Genomic DNA, 22,830 nt, shown 5'->3' with positions numbered 1-22,830 from the left:
CAAAATGTTTGTCTGAAACCTTCTAGTACTTGTTAAAATGTAGTTATAAAATATTAAGGTTAATTTAATATTTCTTATCATAACATTGCATATCTTTAATGTTCAGAAAGCCTTTACTTTTGTGTTAATTGTGTGTCGTTTACCTCCTTGTAAAGGGCTGGCGATGTGAGAACTGCAGAAGGCCAGGGGGACAGACCAATGTGGAGGCTGAGGTTCTCCAGCCTGGTGGAGTAGATGCCTTCCAGCGCTACAGAGAAAATGCTCTACGTAAACTGGTCAGTGTTGGACAGAGTTTGCATTTAGAAATTCTATTTATTTGATCTTAATATTGTGTGGATTGATGTTTTATTTAAATGCAGTTTATTTGTATTTCATACCTGTTGAATGCAAATGGAGGAGGAAATGTTTTGATCTTATTGATTCTAAAAATGTATTTGTGATTTAATACCAAACTCATCGTCTTGTTTTGGTTTTCTTTCAGAACATCCAATGTCCGATTGAATGCTTAAATCCAGAGCTGCTTGCAGACGCTCAAAGCCCCTTAGAGTAGAGAAGGAGTGTGAAGGACGGAGGAATCGCGTCGTGAAACCCAGTAAAATGTCATCACTTCAAGAAGGAAGCTTCCTCCTGATGCATCAAGAGACGACATTTCCATCAGATTTGTGCCTTAAAGATTTTCACTACGGCTACAGTTAGGGCTTTAATGAACTCTGTCCCTTATCAAAGATCTGGAGGGGTTTGATCCTCTCGTTTTCTGCAAACAGAATTTCTTCAGTGGAGAATTTTTCCTTTTTTTTTTTTTATTTTTTTTTTTACACAAATCTCTCATAGCACAAATACTCCTGCAGCGTCACCTTAAACATGCATTCACAAAACATAACGTTCTACACACAGATACACAAAGGGATTTGGGGTAATTCTAAAACATCTTAATGTTTTGCCTTTCTAAACAAAACAAAAATCAGCTGAAGTACAGTATAAGAATAAAAAAAGGTTGTAAAATGTGTTTAAGCAATACACACTGGTGTCACTGAAACCAGATTGTATTCAGAAAACATTTAGGCCATGATAACTTGCATTTTTCAAGTGCTTAGATATTTCCACATCAGAAGAGTCTTTTTATTCAAAGAAACTGCAAAGCCATATAGTATTTTATTGTTTCTTAAACCTATTTCAGGGTATCCTGTTTCTCTGTGGTCATTGTGCTGCTTTCCTGTTGAGCAGTTTAGGGATTAGTTTACTTACTCTGCTTTTGATACGAAGAGATAAATCAGCACGACAACAAAAAATCAGCACTGTTTCTTCTGATGTGGTATTATACTTACCAGCTGTTCTTACTGTGTACATTTTTTAAATTCAGCAAATGTGGGCATTTTCTGTCGACTACAGAACATATTTTCTTAATATAAGAAAACAGAAAACATTTTTAAATCATTTTAAAACTCGAAGCCCACTGACCGAAAGTTAAACTGTTGATAAATTTCCAATATTTTCAAATGAAATCTGGTTATGTTTGTATTTTTAAAGTCTTTACTTCTATTTATCCCTTTTAAACTTAGTCATCTGGCTCAGTGCTATTTTTGGGGTGTAAACTTTTATTTTTATCAACAGTTTTTGTTTCTTCCTTTGTTTTGTTAAGATGTTGTCACCAGACTCTGAACTACTGTGGAGCGAATCTTTTTTTTAAATAAATTCAAAAGGAAATAATGTGGTCATCATTTTCTCTGTAGAAAATTTTATACAGGCTGCAAAGTAAAGGACATGCTGTATTTGGTGTGATTATGTCATGTTAATATATTTTTAATCAATCAGTCTTTTAAACTGTGTCATAATCTATCACATCGTCTGTTAAGACAAATATCAGATGGTGCCGTTCTTTAGCCATCACATTTTATGAGGTCGTTATATTCCAAAACAAGCTGAAAAGCGGCCGTCTCCCAGAACTCCAGCTGGAAATGGAGCTGAGAGAGGAGGGATCCCCCTCACCCACCCTCCTCGGCTCGCCCCATCCACCCCATCAACACCGACAACCCGCAGTGCTTATCGAAGGACGCGTCTCCTCAAGGCCAGGACAGTTCAGAACTTTGGTCACCTCGGAGGATGTTTCTTAACTTTAATGAGAAATTGGACCGCCATGTATTACTAGGTGCTTCTCTCCTGAGTGCCCAAATAGCATGCTATACTCCAAAAGAACCACCTGGGTGGGATTTCCCAGGACCAGTCTGCTTATCTGAAGTCTGAAACACGGGACCAGACATTGACGTTACACCTATGTTCCTCCAGAATGCTTCTGGCCCCTCCGCAGTACGATACAGGAGAATAAATTAAATCCAATGGCCTATATTCAAATGTTAGAGTAATCCCCTGTCTGAAGATCAGATTGATATGTTATATTTTGTTAATACACAATACAGGTTAACCAGTAGTTCAAAGGAGGCAAGCATAACACCAATTATAACGCCAATTGCCAAACCAGGAATGGTTCAATAAATCCTTCAACTATATACCCATTGCACTTACATCATGTACAGATTATGGATCGAATGCTAACACAAGGACTACATATTACGGTATGTTGAAACCGGAGGACTACTGTCAGCATGTCAAAGTGGATTCAGAAAGGAAGAGGTACAAATGGTAAATGGTTTGTACTTGTATAGCGCACATTAACACTGTGACAATGGACCAGTCATATGTTTAGGATCAGATATTAGGTAAGCTCAAGTAAATAGGGAAGTTATTGTGGTGTTTTTTTCATATTGCGATAGTGTACAATATTGTATGAAAGGACAGGTTACTTAAACAGAATGGGAATCACTGACAGGCATAAGGCAGAAAGCAATCCAGCAGTAAGAACTCTGCAGCCGTGTGGGGAAAGTGGAAAGGCTAAAATAGACTGCTTTGCTTTGCTTGGCCAGCAGCTAAATGTGCTAGGGAAATGGGAACGCATGAGCAGAGATATAGTTCTGCAACAACAGGAACTGGGTAGATTTGCTAAACAATAGAGTAAAGAGAGCATAGAAATGCTTTCTTGTTATTTTTAGATGACTTTAATGATTCAGGTAAAACAGGTTTGTTTGTTATTCCTGAGCTGAAGCAAAGAGCGTCTGATCATTTACAGTATTTACAGTAAATTCTTATATTTACAGTATTACAGATGGTATTACAGTGGGTACAGCAAGATAGAGTAGGGAGAGTAGTATTATGTGTAGATTTGGTGTAATCCTTAATAGGCCAGGACGATATAAAAAAAAGATATTACAAGTTTATTTTCGTATCCCTTTGGCTTCATTCTCCTGACTTTATACTCGTAAAGAATAAAAAATAATTAAAAGAATGTAACCTGGCCCTATTACTCCAGTTCTGCAAACTGTGACTATTCTGGAAATGTCCCCCTTAATTCTCATAATATGACATTTTTCTCATAATATTACCACTTTTGTCTTTTTTTTTAACTTTATTGTCCTAGGACTTTTTTTTCTCATATTAGTAACTTTCTCTTTAATACTCCCCCAAAAAGTCTGTTGCTAATCTGTGTCTATACCAGATCTTAAAAGGTTCACACGGTTTTATGAAATAATGAAGACCACAATGTTTAGATTTAAGATTTAAATTCATAACACATATACACATATATATTTCTCTCTCTCGTTCTCTCTCAAATAAATATATCTATCTATATATATATATATATATATATATATATATATATATATATATATATATATATATATATATATATATATATATACTTATATTTATGTATACATGTATACATATGTGTATACATACATCTATAAACTGGACATAGACTTATATATAAACACACCTATTTATTTGAAATACTTCAAAATCTATATATGCACATTGATCAAAAGCCTATCTGGCTGCCAATCTCTATCAATTAATCTGTATATATTTTTTTACAAGTATACGTAAGCTCCATATATATCTATCTATCTATCTGAATAATTAAAACATATACACAGGGAACATAGACGTTCACTACTTTCTGCCACATACAATATGGCGGTGACGTCGACGTTGCAAACCTGCGCCAACGAGGCGTCTAAGTATAAAATGTCTGTGGCGCAAATGAGCTGATGGGACAGATTCAATGTCTTGCTTAACCAGTATTATAAGTGGAAAATCTGAAAGCCATCAAGATCTTTTAGATGAAGTTAGTTATTTGATATATGTTATAAAGCAACAAAAGTATTCAATTCACATGGTTCCAGCACATAAAGGAATTGTAGGTAATGAAAAAGAAGCAGGTAAAGCAAGAGAAACTGAATATGATGTCCCACTAAGTAGAGCAGAAATAAAAGTAGCCTAATTATTAAAGATAAAATAAATAATATATGGCAGGAGAGATGGAACTTAGAAGAAAGGGGAATGCATTTGCATAGAATACAGGAGGAGGTAATCATAAGAAATAATAGTATAATGAAAAGGAGAGAGGAAATATGGATTATGAAGGTTGAGTATTGGGCATACTAGTTTAAATAGTGGTTTAAAAATAATAGGGAAACATCCATCAGATGATTGTTCTTATTGTGGGGAAACAGAAGGAGTAGAACATGTGTTGATTTATTGTAGAAAATATATACAAGAGAGGAAAGAACAAGAAAGGGTAATGGGGAGTTCGGTAAATATGGCTGATTTATCAGGAAAGCATCAATCAGATGATATAATTCAAGCACTTATTAAATATCTAAAAGATACTAAATTAGCTGGGAGGATTTAGTATGTGCGTGTGTGTGAGTGTATAAGCATGTATATAATTTAGTTATTTTAAGATTTGAAGATATATATATAGGAAAAATTTCTTAATTACATCTCCGTCCATTTGATGGCGGTAATACACAAAGTGTGTAAACTGAAAACACTATAAAAGAAGAAGAAGGGCTGCTGGGTCAGCTCATCATTGTTTATGGATCATGCTAACGGTACAGATTGGGTAGTGACACGGTTATCTCCTACAGAGCTCTCCTAAATGGCGAACATTGACAGTTTAATCCTGAAGCTGTATGATGTGAACGCGGTGAAGTTCGGCGACTACGAGCTGAAGAGCGGCTTGAAGTCGCCGATCTACATCGACCTCAGAGTTTTTGTTTCTCATCCTGTTCTTATGAACGAGGTAAGTTCCGCCATAAACAAAATATAAACTTAAGCAATCTTTTTATTGCGGTCTACTTTCTCTCGCTGCACGGCGCATGCTCGGGTTAAAATACCAATATATGGCATAAAACGGCACAATCCTCCCTAGCTACGGTCTCCAAGGGCAAATGCTTATACAATGAATGCAATGAATCTTCTTGGTGAACACAAAGATATCTACTTATAAATAAATCGAATATGTTCCGGAGTCGTGTTGGGGGCGTGTGAAGCTGCTTATCAGTTGCGTATCGCCCCATTTTGATTTAACAGAGACAGCTGTCCACGCAGATATATGATGAAACTACCAGCTGTCCTGTCCACGATAAGCTGGAGATTGTTTCGGTTTGCTTAAATCAGGAACAGGGCTTGACGATATACAAAAAAAGCATATCGATAAATTAGAAATCATATTGGATTGATATTGATAATTACCAACAAATTCAAAACATATTTTAAGTGCAGCCCTGGCTATTTTATGCTGTTGCTTAGCGATCTATTTGTTTTTTTTAGATAAAGACAAACAAATACTGAATTCAAACTCAACCTTTTATTCAACTATCTTTTTACCAAAACTGCAAGTTTTTAAAAACGAAAAAATAACATGCGCTCTCTGAATTCTGGGAAGGGGCGGGGCTTGGTTCCTGGGTCTGCGTTCTGATTGGTTGGGAGGATTTAATGACTGTAATATTAACTTACATGATAGGCTGGAATGCAAAAAGAGAGGAAACCGTATCTATTGAACTTCTTATTGACACATTTTTCTATCATTGATATACAGTACGTCTATCGATCGATTTATATATTGTTATTGAATTATCGTCCAGCCCTAATCAGGAGTACAGTTGAAACAGTTGCTGGATTTGTTCATTTAAGTTTTATAAATTCACTATATAAGTTTAGTCAATTTACCATTTAACCTAGTCACGGTTGCCAACTGTCTCATATTAGCATTTTCTGACACGTGTCGGTCGCGTTCTTCGTCGTCTTCTTTCATGTCTGCCAGACTAGACGCCAAAGGGCACACTGCTGCCCCCTCCGGTCGTATTGGAAACTACAGCTCCATTATACATGCTGGCTCCGTCATCATAAGGGCAGGGAAAAGTCGGAGAATAGTTTCACACGACTGCGTTCGGTTCAGTTCAGCCGACACGTCACATGCTACCTCTCTTATTTTGCTACACACAACGACACTGCACATGTTCCATAATTTACAGTGGCACACACAGATGACGTCAGTGAAGAGCACACATCATAAAAATGCATGTTGACAATTTTCCAGCTAGATGACATGAGCTGACGGTGGCTGCTACTAGCTTGGCAGACAACCCAATGACTGTGTTCTGTCGGTCTCAGCTCCCCCTTGGAGCTGGTCGGATAAATAAATACTGAAGCAACAACCCAAACCCCCCAGTTACCCTCATTGCTGAGAACCCTGGCGTCTGCAGGTCACCCTGGGCCAACGTTCTTCAATCACAGTCCTCCAGATCTGGGGTCCGTTCTTCGTACGTTGCTTAAAACATCCAAGATCAAATGAGACATCCAAGATGATTTCATCCGGCTAATCCTGATCCGGCTAATTGGGTTCTTCCAACACACCTGTTGTTTACGATTAGTATGGCTGGATTGAGTTATCTGAGACAACTGCGCGTTCATGCGTTTGTTTAAAAGGGGAAATGTATCGATAGTAGAAACAATGATCAGCAGCGCCGCTATTGGTTGTTCAGCATGGCCAAAGAACGCCCACAGTTTTTTTCCCAGCAGAACAAGAGCTTTTAATGGAAGGTTATGCCGAATTTGAGTCATTAATTAAAACACCTAAAAATCTGTTAAAGCCAGGAGAGAGGGCTGGCAAAAAGCAGCAGACAAATTAATGTGTAAATACTGTCCATGGTAGATGTTTCTATCACTTTCTACAGTATGTATTTTTGCATTTTAATAATCTCATATTTACTTTGTTCTTTTATATCAGAGCCTCCACGGGACCCACTAGAACATGGGGACAAGTAAAAGTGAAATACAAGAATATTCTACAAAATGGTAGCCTTTAATTATTATACTTTATTTTAAAAAGGCACTTGTTATGTCAAGAGATCCAAATTTCAGTGTCATTCCTTAGATACGGGAAGTAAAGGACACGTGCAAACTGGGAATTTTAACAAAACAAAAAATCTTTATCCATAAAAAATGAAAATTTTCCTTTTCCAAGTCATCCACAGTTTACACGGTAAAACTGTATTGCTCCGTGTCTAGATAATCCAACCATAGTTTTTTCTAATACAATATACGGCTCGACAGGAAGCAAGCCTTTCAAAGTAAACTAAACTTCACAATAAAATGGCCCGAACAAATCTTCTTACTGAATAGGATAAAAATAAAAAGCAAACCACCATACAAATAACTCAAAATTTTAGATTTATGGCTCCAACACCACTTTTACCTCTTTAAAAGCCACTGTTAAATGATGTGTTTGTCTGTTTATAACAGCCACCAAGAAAAATCTCTACACTGTCGCGCTGCGCTAAAGGATCCTGTCTATTGCGCAATACGCGATTAATTCGAAAAACTCTGCAAATTATTCTTGCACCTTCCGCAACAGGTTGCAGTCGTAAAAATGGACATGGCTACGGCAGACTTCCCATCTCCTCCGCTTATACAGCCGTGATCTAATCTTGTTTACATTAAATAAGCCTGCTCTGGAGCAGGCTCAAGCTGGCGCACTTGTTGCTATGACAACAAGTGCAGGAAGTCTTTCGAAGAACCAAACGATCCAAGATCATGCCAAATCGTCAACAATGAAATCCTGCTAACTGAGTTAGCGACGTACGAAGAACGGACCCCTGGTGTCCTGCAACTGTTACACACATCTGCTCCAACACCTCTGAGTCAAATAATCAGGTCATCAGCAGGACTCTGGAGAACTTCACTTCATGCTGAGGAACTAATTCAGCCACTTGATTCAGGTGTGCTGGACCAGAGAACACATCTAAAGGTTCCAGGACACTGGACCTCGAGGACTGACATTGAAGTTCCCTGCCATAGGCTGTCAGCAGGGTTAGCTTTGAGCTAATGACTGATTTTTACGCCGCACAGCATTGCAAAACACACAAGACAAATGATTAAGTACTTAAATCTAAGTTTTCTGCAGGTTTCCAACAAACAGTAGGGACAGAACTTTCCCTCAGTAGAAGTTGTTGTTGTTGTTGTTGTTGTTGTTGTTGTTGTTGTTGTTGTTGTTGTTGTTGTTGTTGTTGTTGTTGTTGTTGTTGTTGTTGTTGTTGTTGTTGTTGTTGTTGTTGTTGTTGTTGTTGTTGTTGTTGTTGTTGTTGTTGTTGTTATTGTTATTATTATTATTATTATTATTATTATTATTATTATTATTATTATTATTATTATTATTATTACAATATTTGAGTTGGGAGCAAAATAAAAACTTGTTCAGTGTGCGATTGCTGACTTGATGTTTTTATGTAACATCCTGACCCGTCTGAAAGTTTTAAAGCAAGGTTCAGATAAAAAAGGGGTCTTATTAAAATTAGAAGAAAACCACGCTAAATATTTTTTTCTGTTAGTCAAAGGTTCCGGTTTGTCCGGTTCTCGCGGTCTCTTGTGTAAATGTCCTGAAGGCAAAGGGGAGGATGATCTTGTGGATCTAATTGTACCGTGAAGGGATCCTTTTTCATGAAATCTATATTTAAATCTTCGTGAGTAGTGCTGTAGGAAACTTGGATCCCAGTTACACTGAGATACCAGTCCTCTCCTGCCTCCCTCTCCAGAATAGACTAACGTTGAAAGTATTAAATTACCTTCTTCTTCCTACATCTATGGTTATAGTTCTTGCACCATGCAAACAACTGCAGCAGTTATGCAGGAAGTAAACCCACAGCTAGAGTTTTTTTTTCCAACAGTTGTTGGCATGATATCAGACATTTGTGTGCAGATCAGTGGACTGAGGATGCAGCTTTAGTGATATTTACCAAGTACCCTTTTTCTGCTTATATCCACAGGTTTCCAGTCTCATGTTCCGGCGAGTGCAGGATGAGAAACTTAAGTTTGACTTGGTGTGTGGGGTTCCCTACACAGCCCTGCCTCTGGCCACCATCATCTGCTCAAGAAATGAACTGCCCATGGTCATGAAGAGAAAAGAGGCCAAAGACTACGGTGAGCCCACCTGAATTTATCAAGCTCACGAATCACAAAGTGGGTCAGGCTTGTTTCTAGTCAACAAAATGTTCCTTCCATTAGTTTTGCCTGCATAAAAAGGCACAGTTGTAGGTCGGTTTGTCTCCTGCAGCTTCTAATGACCTTCATGTAATCTTTCTGTAGGAACTAAGAAGATGGTGGAGGGGTCGTTCTGTAAGGGCGATAAGTGTTTGATCATCGAGGACACGGTGACCAGTGGTAGCAGCATCCTAGAGACGGCAGAAGTGCTGCGAAAAGAAGGGCTGGAGGTGAGCGATCAATAAAGTTTTGAGTAATTAGGATGATGAGACGCTGCAATAAAAATCCACTGGTTTTTTTGCCCAATGGTGTATTTTGGATTGTTTTCTGTTCTACGCCTTTAAGGTGACGGACGCCATTGTTCTGATGGACAGAATGCAAGGAGGGATGGAGATGCTCAAGTCTCAGGGAATCCGGCTCCTACCAATCATCTCCATGTTTAAACTGCTTGATGTGCTGCGTGCAGCTGGACACATCGATGATGCAACCGACCAGAGAGTGCGCGAGTACATCCAGGACAATGGCACTTACAAGTACTGAAAATGTTTTGGGTTTTTTTGGCTTCTTTTCTGCAGGGTGACCTAAAATTTCTTAATTTATTTATATTAATTTTAGGCTTTGAAAGTCACAAACACAGATCCGTTTTAAATACTGGCATTAGGTTGTTCATAGTTTGTATTTCTGGTGTTGTTTTTGGGTTTTACCAAACAGGTTCCAGTGCAGTAGGACCCACCCGCGTCATTCACCCAGCATGCATTGCCTAGGTGAAAAAATCTAACAGGAAATAACATTTTTGAAGTAAATCTAAATGTCCCAATGACCCTAGGATCTATGCTGTCAGGGGCTTTAAGCCCCTAGTAGGGTCACCCAAGGCAGACAGGTCCTAGGTAAGGGACCAGACAGAGAGCAGCCCAAAACCCCCTTATGATAAATACAATAAATGGATGTTGTATTCCCTCGCCTGGACGCGTGTCACCGGGGCCCCACTCTGGAGCCAGGCCTGGAGGCGGGGCACGCTGGTGAGCGCCTGGTGGCCGGGCTTTTACCCATGGAGCCCGGCTGGGCACAGCCCGAAGAGGAAACATGGGTCCCCCTTCCAATTGGCTCATCACCTGTCGGAGGGGCCAAAATGGTCGGGTGCATTGTGCAATGGGTAGCAGTCAAGGACGGGGACCTTGACGTTCTGATCCTCGGCTGAATAAGCTGGTTCTTGGGACGTGGAATGTCACCTCTCTGGTGGGGAAGGAGCCTAAGCTAGTGCGCGATGTTGAGAGGTTCCGACTAGAGATAGTCGGACTTACCTTGGCGCACCGCTCTGGCTCTGGAGCCAGTCTCCTTGAGAGGGGCTGGACATTCTTCCACTCTGGAGTTGCCCCTGGTGAGAGGCATCGACCAAGAGTGGGCATACTTGTCCCTCATCTTGGTGCTTGTACGTTGGGGTTTACCCCAGTGAACGAGAGTGTGGCGTCCCTCTGCATATGTGTGGGGGGATAGGTTCTGACTGTTGTTTGTGCTTATGCATCAAACAGCAGTTCAGATTACCCACCCTTTTTGGAGTCCTTAGAGGGGGTACTGGAGAGTGCTCCTCCTGGGAACTGCCTTGTTCTTCTGGGGGACTTAAACACTCACATGGGCAATGACAGTGTGACCTGGAGGGGCGTAGTTGGGAGGAACGGCCCACCTGATCTGAACTCGAGGGGTGTTCTGTTGTTGGACTTCTGTGCTCTTCATGGATTGTCCATAACGAACACAATGTTCAAGCATAAGGGTGTTCATATGTGCTTTTGGCACCAGGACACCCTAGGTCGCAGTTCAATGATCAACATTGTTGTTGTTTCATCTGACCTGCGGCCACATGTCTTGGATACTCGGGTGAAGAGAGGGGTGGAGTTCTTCACCGACCACCACCTGGTGGTGAGTTGGCTCCGATGGTGGGGGAGGAAGCCGGTCAGACCTGGCAGGCCCAAAGGTATTGTGAGGGTTTGCTGGGAACGTCTGACAGAGTCCCCCGTGAGACGGAGCTTTAACTCCCACCTCCTGAACAGCTTTGAACACGTCCTGAGGGAGGCGGGGGATATTGAGTCTGAATGGACCATGTTCCGTGCCTCTATTGTTGAGGCGGCTAGTCGGAGCTGTGGCCGCAAGGTTGTCTCGATGACAACCCGCGAACAGGCTGGTGGACACCAGTGGTGAGGGAAGCTGCCAAGCTGAAGAAGTCCTATCGGGCTTCATTGGCCTGTGGGACTAAGGAAGCAGCTGATGTGTACCGGCAGTCAAAGCGGTAGGCGGTCGGCTGGTCGCTGAGGCAAAAACTCGGGCGTGGGAAGAGTTCGGAGAGGCCATGGAGAAAGACTTCCGTACGGCTTTGAACCGTTTCTGGTCCACTATCCGGCGTCTCAGGAGGGGGAAGTAGTGCAGTACCAACACTGTTTATGATGGGGCTGGTGTGCTGCTGACCTCAACTCGGGACGTCGTGAGTCGGTGGGCGGAATACTTCGAAGACCTCCTTAATCCCACCAACACGTCTTCCATTGCGGAAGCAGAGCCTGATGACTCTAGGTCGGGTTCTCCCATCTCTGGTGCTGAGGTCACCAAGGTTGTTAAAAAGCTCCTCGGTGGCAAGGCCCCGGAGGTGGATGAGATTCGCCCTGAGTACCTTAAGGCTCTAGATGTTGTGGGGCTGTGTTGGTTAACACGACTCTGCAACATTGTGTGGACATCGGGGGCAGTTCCCCTGAATTGGCAGGCTGGGATGGTGGTCCCCCTATTTAAAAAGGGGGACCGGAGGGTGTGTTCCAACTACAGACGAATCGCACTCTTAAGCCTTCCTGGTAAGGTCTATTCCGGGGTTCTGGAAAGGAGGTTCCGTCGGATAGTCGAATCTCGGATTCAGGAAGAGCAGTGTGGTTTTTGTCCTGGCCGTGGAACACTGGATCAGCTCTATACCCTCAGCAGGATTCTAGAGGGGGCATGGGAGTTTGCCCAACCAGTCTACATGTGTTTTGTGGATCTGAAGAAGGCATTCGACCGTGTCCCCCGAGGGATCCTGTGGGGGGTACTCTGGGAGTATGGATTAGCAGGTCCTTTAATAAGGGCTGTCAGGTCTCTGTATGACCGGTGTCAGAGTCTGGTCCGCATTGCTGGCAGTAAGTCGGACTCGTTTCCAGTAAGAGTTAGACTCTGCCAAGGTTGCCCTTTGTCACGATTCTGTTCATAACTTTTATGGACGAGAATTTTCTAGGCGCCGCCAAGGTGTTGAGGGGATCCTTTTGGTGACCTTAGGATTGCGTCTCTGCTATAGAACAGTGTCCTGTTCTGTCACATAAAATCCCAATAAACTGTAGCTTGTGGTTGTTAAATGACAAAGTGTAAATATATAAATCCTCCTTATAGGTCTATTTTAGCCTCATCTTTGCTGTCTCTCTTTCAGGCGTAAGATGAACATCCATGGCGCTCCAGCTGCCAAGAAGCAGCGAGTGGAACAGGAGCCAAAATTGACATATGCAAATAGAGCTGCACTTCCTGGTATGTTAAAAAAAGAAAAAAATCGTTGACATGAAATGTTTTTCTCATTTGGTATGCTAAAATGAGTTTGTCTGCAGGCACCCACCCCCTGGCACGCAGGCTGCTAGAGATCATGGAGAAGAAGGAGACCAACCTCTGCTTCTCCGCTGACGTGACGCTCAGCAAGGAGCTTCTCCGGCTGGCTGAGTCTCTGGGTCCAGAGATCTGCATTTTGAAGATTCATTGTGAAATCCTGGAGGTACACCAGAACCTCTTTTGTTACTTTGGGAACTTTGTTGAAACACTTAAATTCATGTGATTTTTTTTTTTTTTTTTTTTTTGTGCTTCATCAGGATTTCACACAAGAGTTCAGTCAGAAACTCAAACATGTGGCAAAGAAACACAACTTTCTTATATTTGAAGATCGCAAATTTTCTGATATTGGAAATGCAGTCAAGCATCAGTATGAGGGTGATTGATTTTTTTCACTGTTCTTTTTAATCGCGAAAAGGTTTTCCAGTGTATAAAATATCTTCATAGTTGAGCTGAATTTGTGTTTTGCTCACCAGGCGGGTTGTTCCGGATCTCGTCTTGGTCTAACATCGTCAGTGCCCATGCTGTGCCAGGGCCCGGGGTCCTGGAGGGCCTGAGTGCCGTGGCGAAGCCTCTGGGGCACGGCGGTTTGCTCATTGCACAGATGAGCTCCCAAGGGTCTCTGGCTACTGGTGAATACACAAAGCTGTGGTAAGCACATTTCCACTGCCTTCTTCATCTCACCATACATGTCTGAGGGTCTCCTGCAGCTCAGCACTTCTCTGTGCAGGTGAAGATGGCAGAGGACCACCAAGACTTTGTGTTTGGGTTCATCTGTAGCTCTAAGATAACTGAAAAACCTGAATTTATCCACCTGACCCCTAATGTGCAGATACAGACTGGAGGTAAACTTCATTACTTGTTTTGTTGTTGTTTTTTTTTTTTGCTGTGGCAGAGCTGCCAGGATCCACATTTTTTTGTTCAGTATGCACCATGCTTTCGGTATGCTGGTATGAAGATTGATTGGGGATGCAAACAAATAATCGACTTTTGATCAATCGTCAATTAACAGTAAATTAGGTTAAAATTTGTTCCATCCAGTTCACTGAAAACGTCTGCTTGGACCTTCTTTCAGTGTTGTAGTATGACCTCCTTCCAGAAGAGGGCGCTGCCTTTCATTCTAAAGTGGAGCCACGCCCCAGTAGTAAGAGAAAAAGTACCATATTTTTCAGACTATAAGGCACGCTTAAAATCCTTAAATCTCAAAATTGATGATGCGCCTTATAATCAGGTGTGCCTTATATTAAAGTTGTGCTTACCGACTGATTTTATGTGTTAAAATGTGCTCAAATCTGTCAAAATGTGTAAATACGACTTTGGTTAGCAATGAAGCTGCTCCGCTCAATGGATATTCGGAGCATTACGGTACACTGTGTCACTTCCTGATTGGATCCCTGAGCTGTCTACAAGACTGCCTGACTGTAATGTTTAAACTACAAGTGCATTCACATAAAGGCCCCCCACATACCATCTTTTTCGGACTTTTAGTCACACTTTTTTCATAGTTTGGCTGATCTTGCGACTTATTTTCAGGTGCGACTTATACACCAAATTTAAATAGTAATTCATATTAACCAGTGTGAGTCAAGGAGTAAACATTATCATCTATAGCTACAAGAGGGCTCGCTAGGCTTGTGAAAACTATGTCTATAAGTTAATTGAAACATTAACTTATAGACAGAGACTGAACACGTTTGTTTGTTATTTTGCTGTTTCAATATGCATTCACGCAGCAGAGCTTTGCGTGGACCCAGACCGCGACATAAACCTGTTATTGGGCAGTCTGTGAAGCTAATAACAGCTAGCGCTAGCTTACAGGTCTGTTGTCTGGGCGGTTTACAGCTTTCCTGATGCACGTGAGCTTTATGTTGCTCTGAAACATACGTGTCGTACTGTTAGCTTAGCTCACTGTCTAATTTAGCTGTGATTTTTGACAGCTAGTATAAACTAGTGAGTTGTAATAATTAATTGTTGAGCAATAACGGGCAAAGCAGAAACTGATTATTGAAATGTGTGATCTGTGTTAAATTAAAATGTATGAAGACATTACAGTGTTGGTTATGTTGTGATGTCCCTCACAAGCATCCTGTTGTCCCACATTTAGTTATTTAAGATCTGGTCCCCCCATGTGATACAGCTACAGAACCAAGACCCCTGTATCCATGGCCGACTGTGTGTGTAACCACAAAGTTCCAATTTTAGTTTGCTTTAAATCACTTTCCTGTTGTCTTCAGTCAATAGTGTGGTTCCACTTTTTGTTGTAATATAACATTTTATTTATAAGCCCCTTAAGATCACCCTATGGATAAACATGGTACTAAATAAAATAATAAAAAGCCAAATAACATCGCAAATACTTAGAACTGGCATTCACTTGGATGGATATGAAAGTCAGAAACAAAGTTATGGTTGGCCTTGTATGTTCATAGGACTGATTTATATCAAATGTGGCAGGGGAGCCATTGGAGTTAATGTACAGGTGTGAAGTAGATGATGTAATAATGCCAGCTGCTGTCTTTTGAAATAGTTTTTTTTTTTTTTTTTTTCTGGGGGACAGGGAGGGAAGGAAGTATGAAATTTTAAAGTTGAGAGGTGAGTGGACTGTGGACCAGTTTGGCAAACGTGTAAAGGAAGAACTTGATGCTGCAAAAATTAAAGTTAACCAGGTGATTGTTCTGGATGTGGAAAGTGAAGAGGGGATGGAGAGGGCTGTCCAGGATGAAGCCGAGGCTCTGAATCTGAAAGGTGGGCATAATACAGGAATTGCCAATGCATGTTTAAAATGCCAGATTTGGTTAAAGTTGACTTTGCACAATAAGCAAGTGAGGTTCGTAATGTGGCATGATGTCCACGGCCCTGGGAATATATAGGCTGACTAGAAAATGTTCAGTCAAATTGATTATTTTTGTTTTTAACCCTTGTTGTAAGACCTCATTTATCCTGTCCTAGCTAGGGGGGAAAAAATAAAATGAATTAACTTATTGACGTCTTCTGCCGGCTGTGAAAGGTTCTGAATTTGGATTTTGAGACACAAACAGTACGTCCTCATGGTCTGAAGGTGGTATTTTTACTTCAGTTCTGGAAGGAAAAATTATGAAAAAACGCAGTTAGTCGACCAGAAAAAAATAAGAGGATGCCTTTTATATCCTTGGAAAATGTCCATTAGATTTTGTGGTCTGACATTCTGCTCTTAATTACCAGTCTTCAATTAGTAAAAAGCATTAGAAATCTGCTGTTTCCACGCAGCTGGATTACAAAGCTGCCCTGAGCTTTCCTCTTTGATGGAAAGAAATGGTTTGAAGGAAGAATTTGCCAGCAAGTTTCTCTAAACCTCAGTTGAATGTGCTCTCAGAATAATGAACAGGAACGCTACAGAGAAGGAAGAGCGTGGAGTGACGTCTGCTCACTGCTTTTATGCTGCGTGGGAGTAGCTAGGACTGCTGGGAGATGTAGGCACAGCTCAGGAAAGCAGCTGCAAAGCCTGCTGCCACACCACAAATGTTTCCTAGCACATGGATCCACCACCATTCACTGACGCCTTTACTAACTTGGCTAAAACCTGCATTGAATGAGCTGCTCTTCGTACAATGATTCAGCATAAATATGCAAAACAGGTGCTGCATCCAGGATTTCCGTAATAGTTTTCCTCCCTTATGCAGGTCTGCGCTACGTCCCGCCCTAGTCATTTCGTCACACATCTGGCTCTTGATGCAAGTTATATTTCACTTCCAAAAAGTACAATGTGAAAGCAAAAAGCACACCAAAAAAAGTTATAAACTAGCAGAGCAAAGGACTTTCATTGTGTGAATAGACGTATAAAGTCATATTCAATAAATCAGAATATGGTTCAATGTGACTCATTTTTCAGATTAAATGTAAACTCCTCTGTTCAAGGGTAAGTAGTTCCACTAATGTTTGACTTCTTTTTTCCCCTTTGTGGACAGTATTACAATAAAGAGGAACATATTTATAACTGACACAAACCTTTAAAAGCAAATGGCTTTTCAGTGACACAACATACTTTCTGCTGCACTCTTCTTGACAATAGGGGCCTTTAAACTTTGAAATGTGAGCACCAGCTTTGAGGTTTCAGGTATTTGCTTAATAAGCTTTAATAATTGGGTTTATTCACTTGCTGTGATGCTTTAAACGACAAAATGACAGCTTTAACACAAGTGGAGGCTTGTCGTTGTTTCAGAAATGCTTTGATGAGTCTTTCATAACACCCCTTGCTTATTCACAACTTTTTGAGCTTCCTGTGTTTTTTTTTTTTTCTGTCCCCCAGGAGATAAGTTGGGCCAACAATACAGAACCCCAGAACGAGGTGGTGATCAACAAAGGATCAGACGTCATCATTGTTGGACGAGGGCATTTTGGAGTCGACCGATAAGCTCAAGACTGCTGAGTTGTACAGAAAGTCTGGTTGGGAAGCTTTACAAACAGAAAGTGGGTCTGGTGACGAGTAAGAAATCTGGAGTGGAATCTGCATCATTGTGATAAACTGTCAAGAACCTCTAAAGGACGGAAACATTAAGGGACAATCCAGCCAGTAGAGGTTAGTTAACACATGGTAACTGGACTTGTCGTTTACATGCCCAACTGTCCAATCAAAACACTTCCTGGTGATAACCATGAAAATAAAAACCTTTGTGACAGTGCTCTACTTACTTGGTCTAATTTCCTTTAAAGATATGAATTTTTGATTTCCAAAAGTAAATATCCAGAGTGGCCTTTCACATACTCTTTTAAAATAAAACCATAAAATGGTTTGTGATATGGAGCTGTGTGTATCACCAGATTATTTTCCTTTCTAAAAAGCTTGGCACCAACACCAAGAACCCAGTTCACCAATGTTTTTCTCATTCAGTGCTGAAAACCAGATTTTAAGGAGGCGGTGGTAGCTTGATCAGACGCAAACACAAACTAGTTTTCAGCGGGATGTGTAACACTTAAGCACAGAGAACTGAAACCAGTTGTTTTCCATTAATTATTATGATCGGTCAAAACCTGTTATGTAGCTAGCTACCAGATTAATTCAGTTAGCGGCACATAAGGCTTTCACGGTTTCACTAAACATTTGAAAAGTTTGAAAACTGTTGTGCACATTTGGCTGGAAATGAAAATAAAAATTGATTCATACACCTGTAACACTAATGGGAACTGCATCTGTTGAGCTGTATTGTATTTTTGTATATTTGTCTATTTTCTCAGCGGTAATGTTTTGTTGTATTTTTAGTGTCAAGATTTGTTTAGTCCAAATCATGACCTTACTGTGTACTTATACTGTTATATTTGATTTGCTTTTTTAACATCATTGCTGGGGGACTAAAGAAGAAAAATAGCCTTTTGGCTAATTCTGGGTTATTTAACTCTAGAATGTGTGTTTATAAAATTACACTGCCCCTTTCAAATAAATGAATCAGGAATCAATGAATTCAACTATATTCCCATTGCACTTCATGTACAGATTATGGATCGAATGTTAACACGAGGACTACTAGGGCTGGACGATAATTCAATAACAATATATATCGATCGATAGACGTGTGGCGCGATAGGAAAAAAGGGGTCGATAAAAGTTCGATAGAGTTTTTCTTCCTTCCTTTCAGCCTATCATATTTGTTGATGCTACAGTCACTACTTCCTCTCGACCAATTGTAATCGCGGACTCAGGCACGCCGTCACAATTGTGGTCTTGATTATTTCATATAACTGTGTGAACCTTTTTAAGATCTGGTATAGACACAGTTAGCAACAGACTTTTTGGGGGGATTATTAAAGAGACAAAATTACTAATATGAGGAAAAAAAAACATAGGAGAATAAAGTAAAAAGAAAAGTGGTATTATTAAGAAAAACATCATTATGAGAATTGAGGGGGAACATTTCCAGAATAGTCAGTTTGCAGAACTATCTTAGTCCTGGACTAATAGGGCCAGGATAGATTCTTATAATTATTTTTATTCTTTACAAGAATAAAGTCAGGAGAATGATAGCCAAGGGATTACAAAATAACTCGTAATATTACAAAAATAAAAATATTACGAATATAAAGTATATTCTGAGATTAAAGTCCCTCTGATACTGTTTAAGTGACTGAGTCTAACTGCAGATTTGCCACCTTCAACATGGCGGACGCTCTGACGCATCCCCAGCATAGGCAGATCCCGCCCAACGGGGCGTCTACGGACGTTCACTACTTTCTGCCACATACAATATGGCGGTGACGTCGACGTGCAAACCTTTGCCCAATGAGCGTCTACGTCTGATACGGACAGTACCCGCCAAACGTAGAAACGTACAAAGAAGGAAAGCAGGACGGGTTTGGGGAAAAAAGTGTGCGTGGGTCTCCTAAAGAGCTCTCCTAAATGGCGAACATTGACAGTTTAATCCTGAAGCTGTATGATGATGTGAACGCGGTGAAGGTTCGGCGAGTACGAGCTGAAGACCGGCTTGAAGTCGCGATCTACATCGACTTCAGAGTTCTTGTCTCTCATCCTGTTCTTATGAACGAGGTAAGCGCCGCCATAGACATGAGTTATCGCCACCACGTGCGGGCATACTTTCTCTCGCTGCACGGCGCATACTCGGATTAAAAACACCAAATACGGCCTAAAATGATACAATCTTCCCATAGCTACGGTCTCCAATGGTAAATGCTTTATAAAATCCTGTAATGAATCTTTCTCGGTGAACACGTGGGCTTCCCAAGACGTTCTAAAGAGATCTACTTATCAATAAATCGAATATATTCCGAATTAGTGAAGCTTATTCGCGAATCGCCCATTTTGATATAGCGGAGAGAGATAATGTGGAGGTTGTTCGGCTCTGCTTAAATCGGGGGAGTACGGTTTGGAAACAGTTGCTGGATTTTATTAATTTAAGTTCTATAAATTAACTATGTAGGTTCAGTCTCTTTACCGTTTAGTCACTAGTCATGGTTGGCTAAATGTCTCGTATTGGCAGACGTCCACCGTTTATCACGACCTGTCGGACTCTGATCGACCATTATCTGACACGTGGTCACCCGGAGACCACGCCTTCTACGTCTTCTTTTTATGTCTGGCAGACTAGACGTCGGCACACTGCTGCCCCCTCCCGTCGTATTGGAAACTACAGCTCCTGCTGGCTCTGTCATCGTAAGACTGCGGTCAAGTGAGCCCTCACTTGATTTGTTGGTCTCGCAAACACTAAGGATTACAGCAGAGACTACTTTTTCAAAATAAAAGCAGCATGTTGTTCGCGGTTGTATCATGCTGAAGTTGGCAGCACCGATTGATTATCTGCGGTTTAGTTGCTACAGTGACAAGCAACTTGTTCAAAATTACTGTGTATATACAGATTTCAAATGGGCTCTTATTTTGAAATTCCACATCAAATTGTCGGAAACTTGTTAAGCCACATCTGGTGATGTTCTACTGTCCTGCTGAAGTGGCAGCATCGATTTATCTTTCATTTAGTTGCTATAGTGACACCAACTTTGTTCAAAATTACTAAATATATATACAGATTTCAATTGGCTCTTATTTTGAAATTCACGTTCACATTTGGATGAAAGTTGTTGAGCAAACATCAGGAGGTTTTCTATTGTCAACACGGGTCAAATTGAGTCAATGTAGAGATTTATAAATCCCAAATCATATAGATGGACTTCTGGGGATCATCATCTGTCATCTGTAAGTGAAGTAGTCACCTGTTTAAAAAAAACAAAAAAAAGTTGTTTGAGGCTCAAGAGTGTGACCAAAGTATGTATTTCCATTTTCACCAGCAAACCAGAAAAATTGTGCTACTAGCTTGGCGAACAACCCCAATGACTGTGACCAGGAACACATCTAAAGTTCCAGGACACTGGACCCTTGAGGACTGACATTGAAGTTACTATTATTATTAATATAATTATAGTTGTGTTGGGACATATTAAGTCAGCGATTGCTGACTTGATAATGCTTTTATATAAAAATCCTGACCTGTCTGTAAGATTTAAAGAATGTTCAGATCAAAAAGGGGGGGTCCTATATTAAAATTAGAAGAAAACCCAGGACTCTCTTTTTTTCCTTTTATTCAAAGGTCTCCAGTTTGTTCGGTTCCTGCGATTCTCTTGTGTAAATGTCCTGAAGGCAAAGGGGGAGGAGAGCTCTGTGGATCTAATTGTACCGTGAAGGGATCCTGTTTCATAAAAATCTATATTTAAATCTTCATGAGTAGTGCTGTAGGAAACCTGGACCCCAGTTCCACTGAGATACCAGTCCTCTCCTGCCTCCCTCTCCAGAATAGATGTGCGTTTGTCATCATATTTAGTTAATGTTGAAAGTATTAAATAGCCACAGCTAGAGTTTTTTTTTTTTTCCCCAACAGTTGTTGGCATGATATCAGACATTTGTATGCAGATCAGTGGACTGAGGACGCAGCTTTAGTGATATTTACCAAGTACCCTTGTTCTGCTTATATCCACAGGTTTCCAGTCTCATGTATCAGCGAGCGCAAGATGAGAAACTTAAGTTTGACTTGGTGTGTGGGGTTCCCTATACGGCCCTGCCTCTGGCCACCATCATCTGCTCAAGAAATGAACTGCCCATGGTCATCAAGAGAAAAGAGGCCAAAGACTACGGTGAGCCCACCTGAATTTATCAAGCTCTCAAAGCACAAAGTGGGTCAGGCTTGTTTATAGTCAACAAAATGTTCCTTCCATTAGTTTTCCCTGCATAAAAAGGCACAGTTGTAGGTCAGTGTGTCGTCTGCAGCTTCTAATGACCTTCATGTAATCTTTCTGTAGGAACTAAGAAGATGGTGGAGGGGTCGTTCTCTGAGGGCGATAAGTGTTTGATCATCGAGGACACGGTGACCAGTGGTAGCAGCATCCTAGAGACGGCAGAAGTTCTTCAAAAAGAAGGGCTGGAGGTGAGCGATCAATAAAGTTTAGACTAATTAGGATGATGAGATGCTGCAATAAAAATTCACTGGGTTTTTTTTGCTCGATGGTGTATTATGGATTGGTTTCTGTTCTACGCCTTCAAGGTGACAGACGCCATTGTTCTGATGGACAGAATGCAAGGAGGGATGGAGATGCTCAAGTCTCAGGGAATCCGGCTCCTACCAATCATCTCCATGTTTAAACTGCTTGATGTGCTGTGTGCAGCTGGACACATCGATGCACACGCTGCATGACAACGACCAGAGAGTGCGCGAGTACATCCAGGACAATGGCACTTACAAGTACTGAAAATTTTTTATTTTTTGGCTTCTTTTGTGCAGGGTGGCCTAAAAAGTCCTGCATTTATTAATTTATTCATGGTTTTAGGATTTGAACGTCGCAAACACACCTGCGTTTTAAATAATGGCATTAGTTTGTTCATAGTTTGTTTTTGGTTTGAGGAAACTGGTTCCAGACCAGTAGGACCCACACACGTCATTCACCCCAGCATGCATTGCATAGGTGAGAAAATGACGATGTCCGTGGGTTGAAAATTTAACCAAGGAAATACATCTGAGTTTTTGCCTGTCACAAACAGCAATTTTTAAGTTAATAGGAATTTGACAACATATTTAGGCCAATCCCAAATAATATTTAAAACTAATCGCAGAGATACATCAGCATCTTATCAGGATTAAGTTGACCAAGTACCCCATTCACACCAAGCAACAGCCTCTAATGACCCAGAACAGTGATGGGTGGGTCACTGATCTGCATCTGATTTAGAAGGCGCCTAGGAGGATGGCCTCCAGGGGCCACGAGCCACCAGAATTAACAACGACTCCCGGATAGATTTTAAAAACGTTTTCAGAAAACTGAGCCAAAGTCCAGTTGCCTCAGATTTAATACTGTTTTCATTTACTGAGGCCCTGATAGCTGAGAAGT

At 40.9% G+C, this 22,830-nt stretch overlaps 2 protein-coding genes across 5 annotated transcripts in view; both read left to right on the top strand.

Annotated features, from left to right (window-relative positions):
• The window catches only part of fn1a (fibronectin 1a), a 37,018-nt gene extending 35,311 nt beyond the window's left edge, over positions 1–1,707 (top strand). The window contains exons 48-49 of the mRNA XM_012882569.3: positions 156–275; positions 482–1,707. Coding sequence (XP_012738023.3) covers positions 156–275; positions 482–550 — 189 coding nt within the window. The 3' untranslated portion in view covers positions 551–1,707. The remainder of the gene's footprint in view (positions 1–155; positions 276–481) is intronic.
• Positions 1,708–4,899: 3,192 nt separating this feature from the next.
• The window catches only part of LOC110366376 (uridine 5'-monophosphate synthase), a 31,465-nt gene continuing 13,534 nt past the window's right edge, over positions 4,900–22,830 (top strand). For 2 of the 4 annotated variants that reach the window (XR_004931411.1, XM_036139578.1), the window contains exon 1: positions 4,900–5,140. Coding sequence is in view for 2 of the 4 variants with exons in the window: in XM_036139578.1 (XP_035995471.1) it covers positions 4,997–5,140 (144 nt within the window). In the remaining 2 variants the exon portion in view is untranslated. Of the gene's footprint in view, positions 5,141–9,164; positions 9,319–9,483; positions 9,609–9,723; positions 9,912–12,808; positions 12,904–12,980; positions 13,142–13,235; positions 13,354–13,451; positions 13,627–13,705; positions 13,821–17,260; positions 17,296–22,830 lie in introns of those variants that run through there. The other 2 variants (XR_002426813.2, XM_012882571.3) reach the window with 2 other exon arrangements.

Source organism: Fundulus heteroclitus, chromosome 7 (assembly GCF_011125445.2).
Source record: "Fundulus heteroclitus isolate FHET01 chromosome 7, MU-UCD_Fhet_4.1, whole genome shotgun sequence".
NCBI lineage: Eukaryota > Metazoa > Chordata > Actinopteri > Cyprinodontiformes > Fundulidae > Fundulus > Fundulus heteroclitus.
This window is presented reverse-complemented; position numbering and strand designations above follow the sequence as displayed.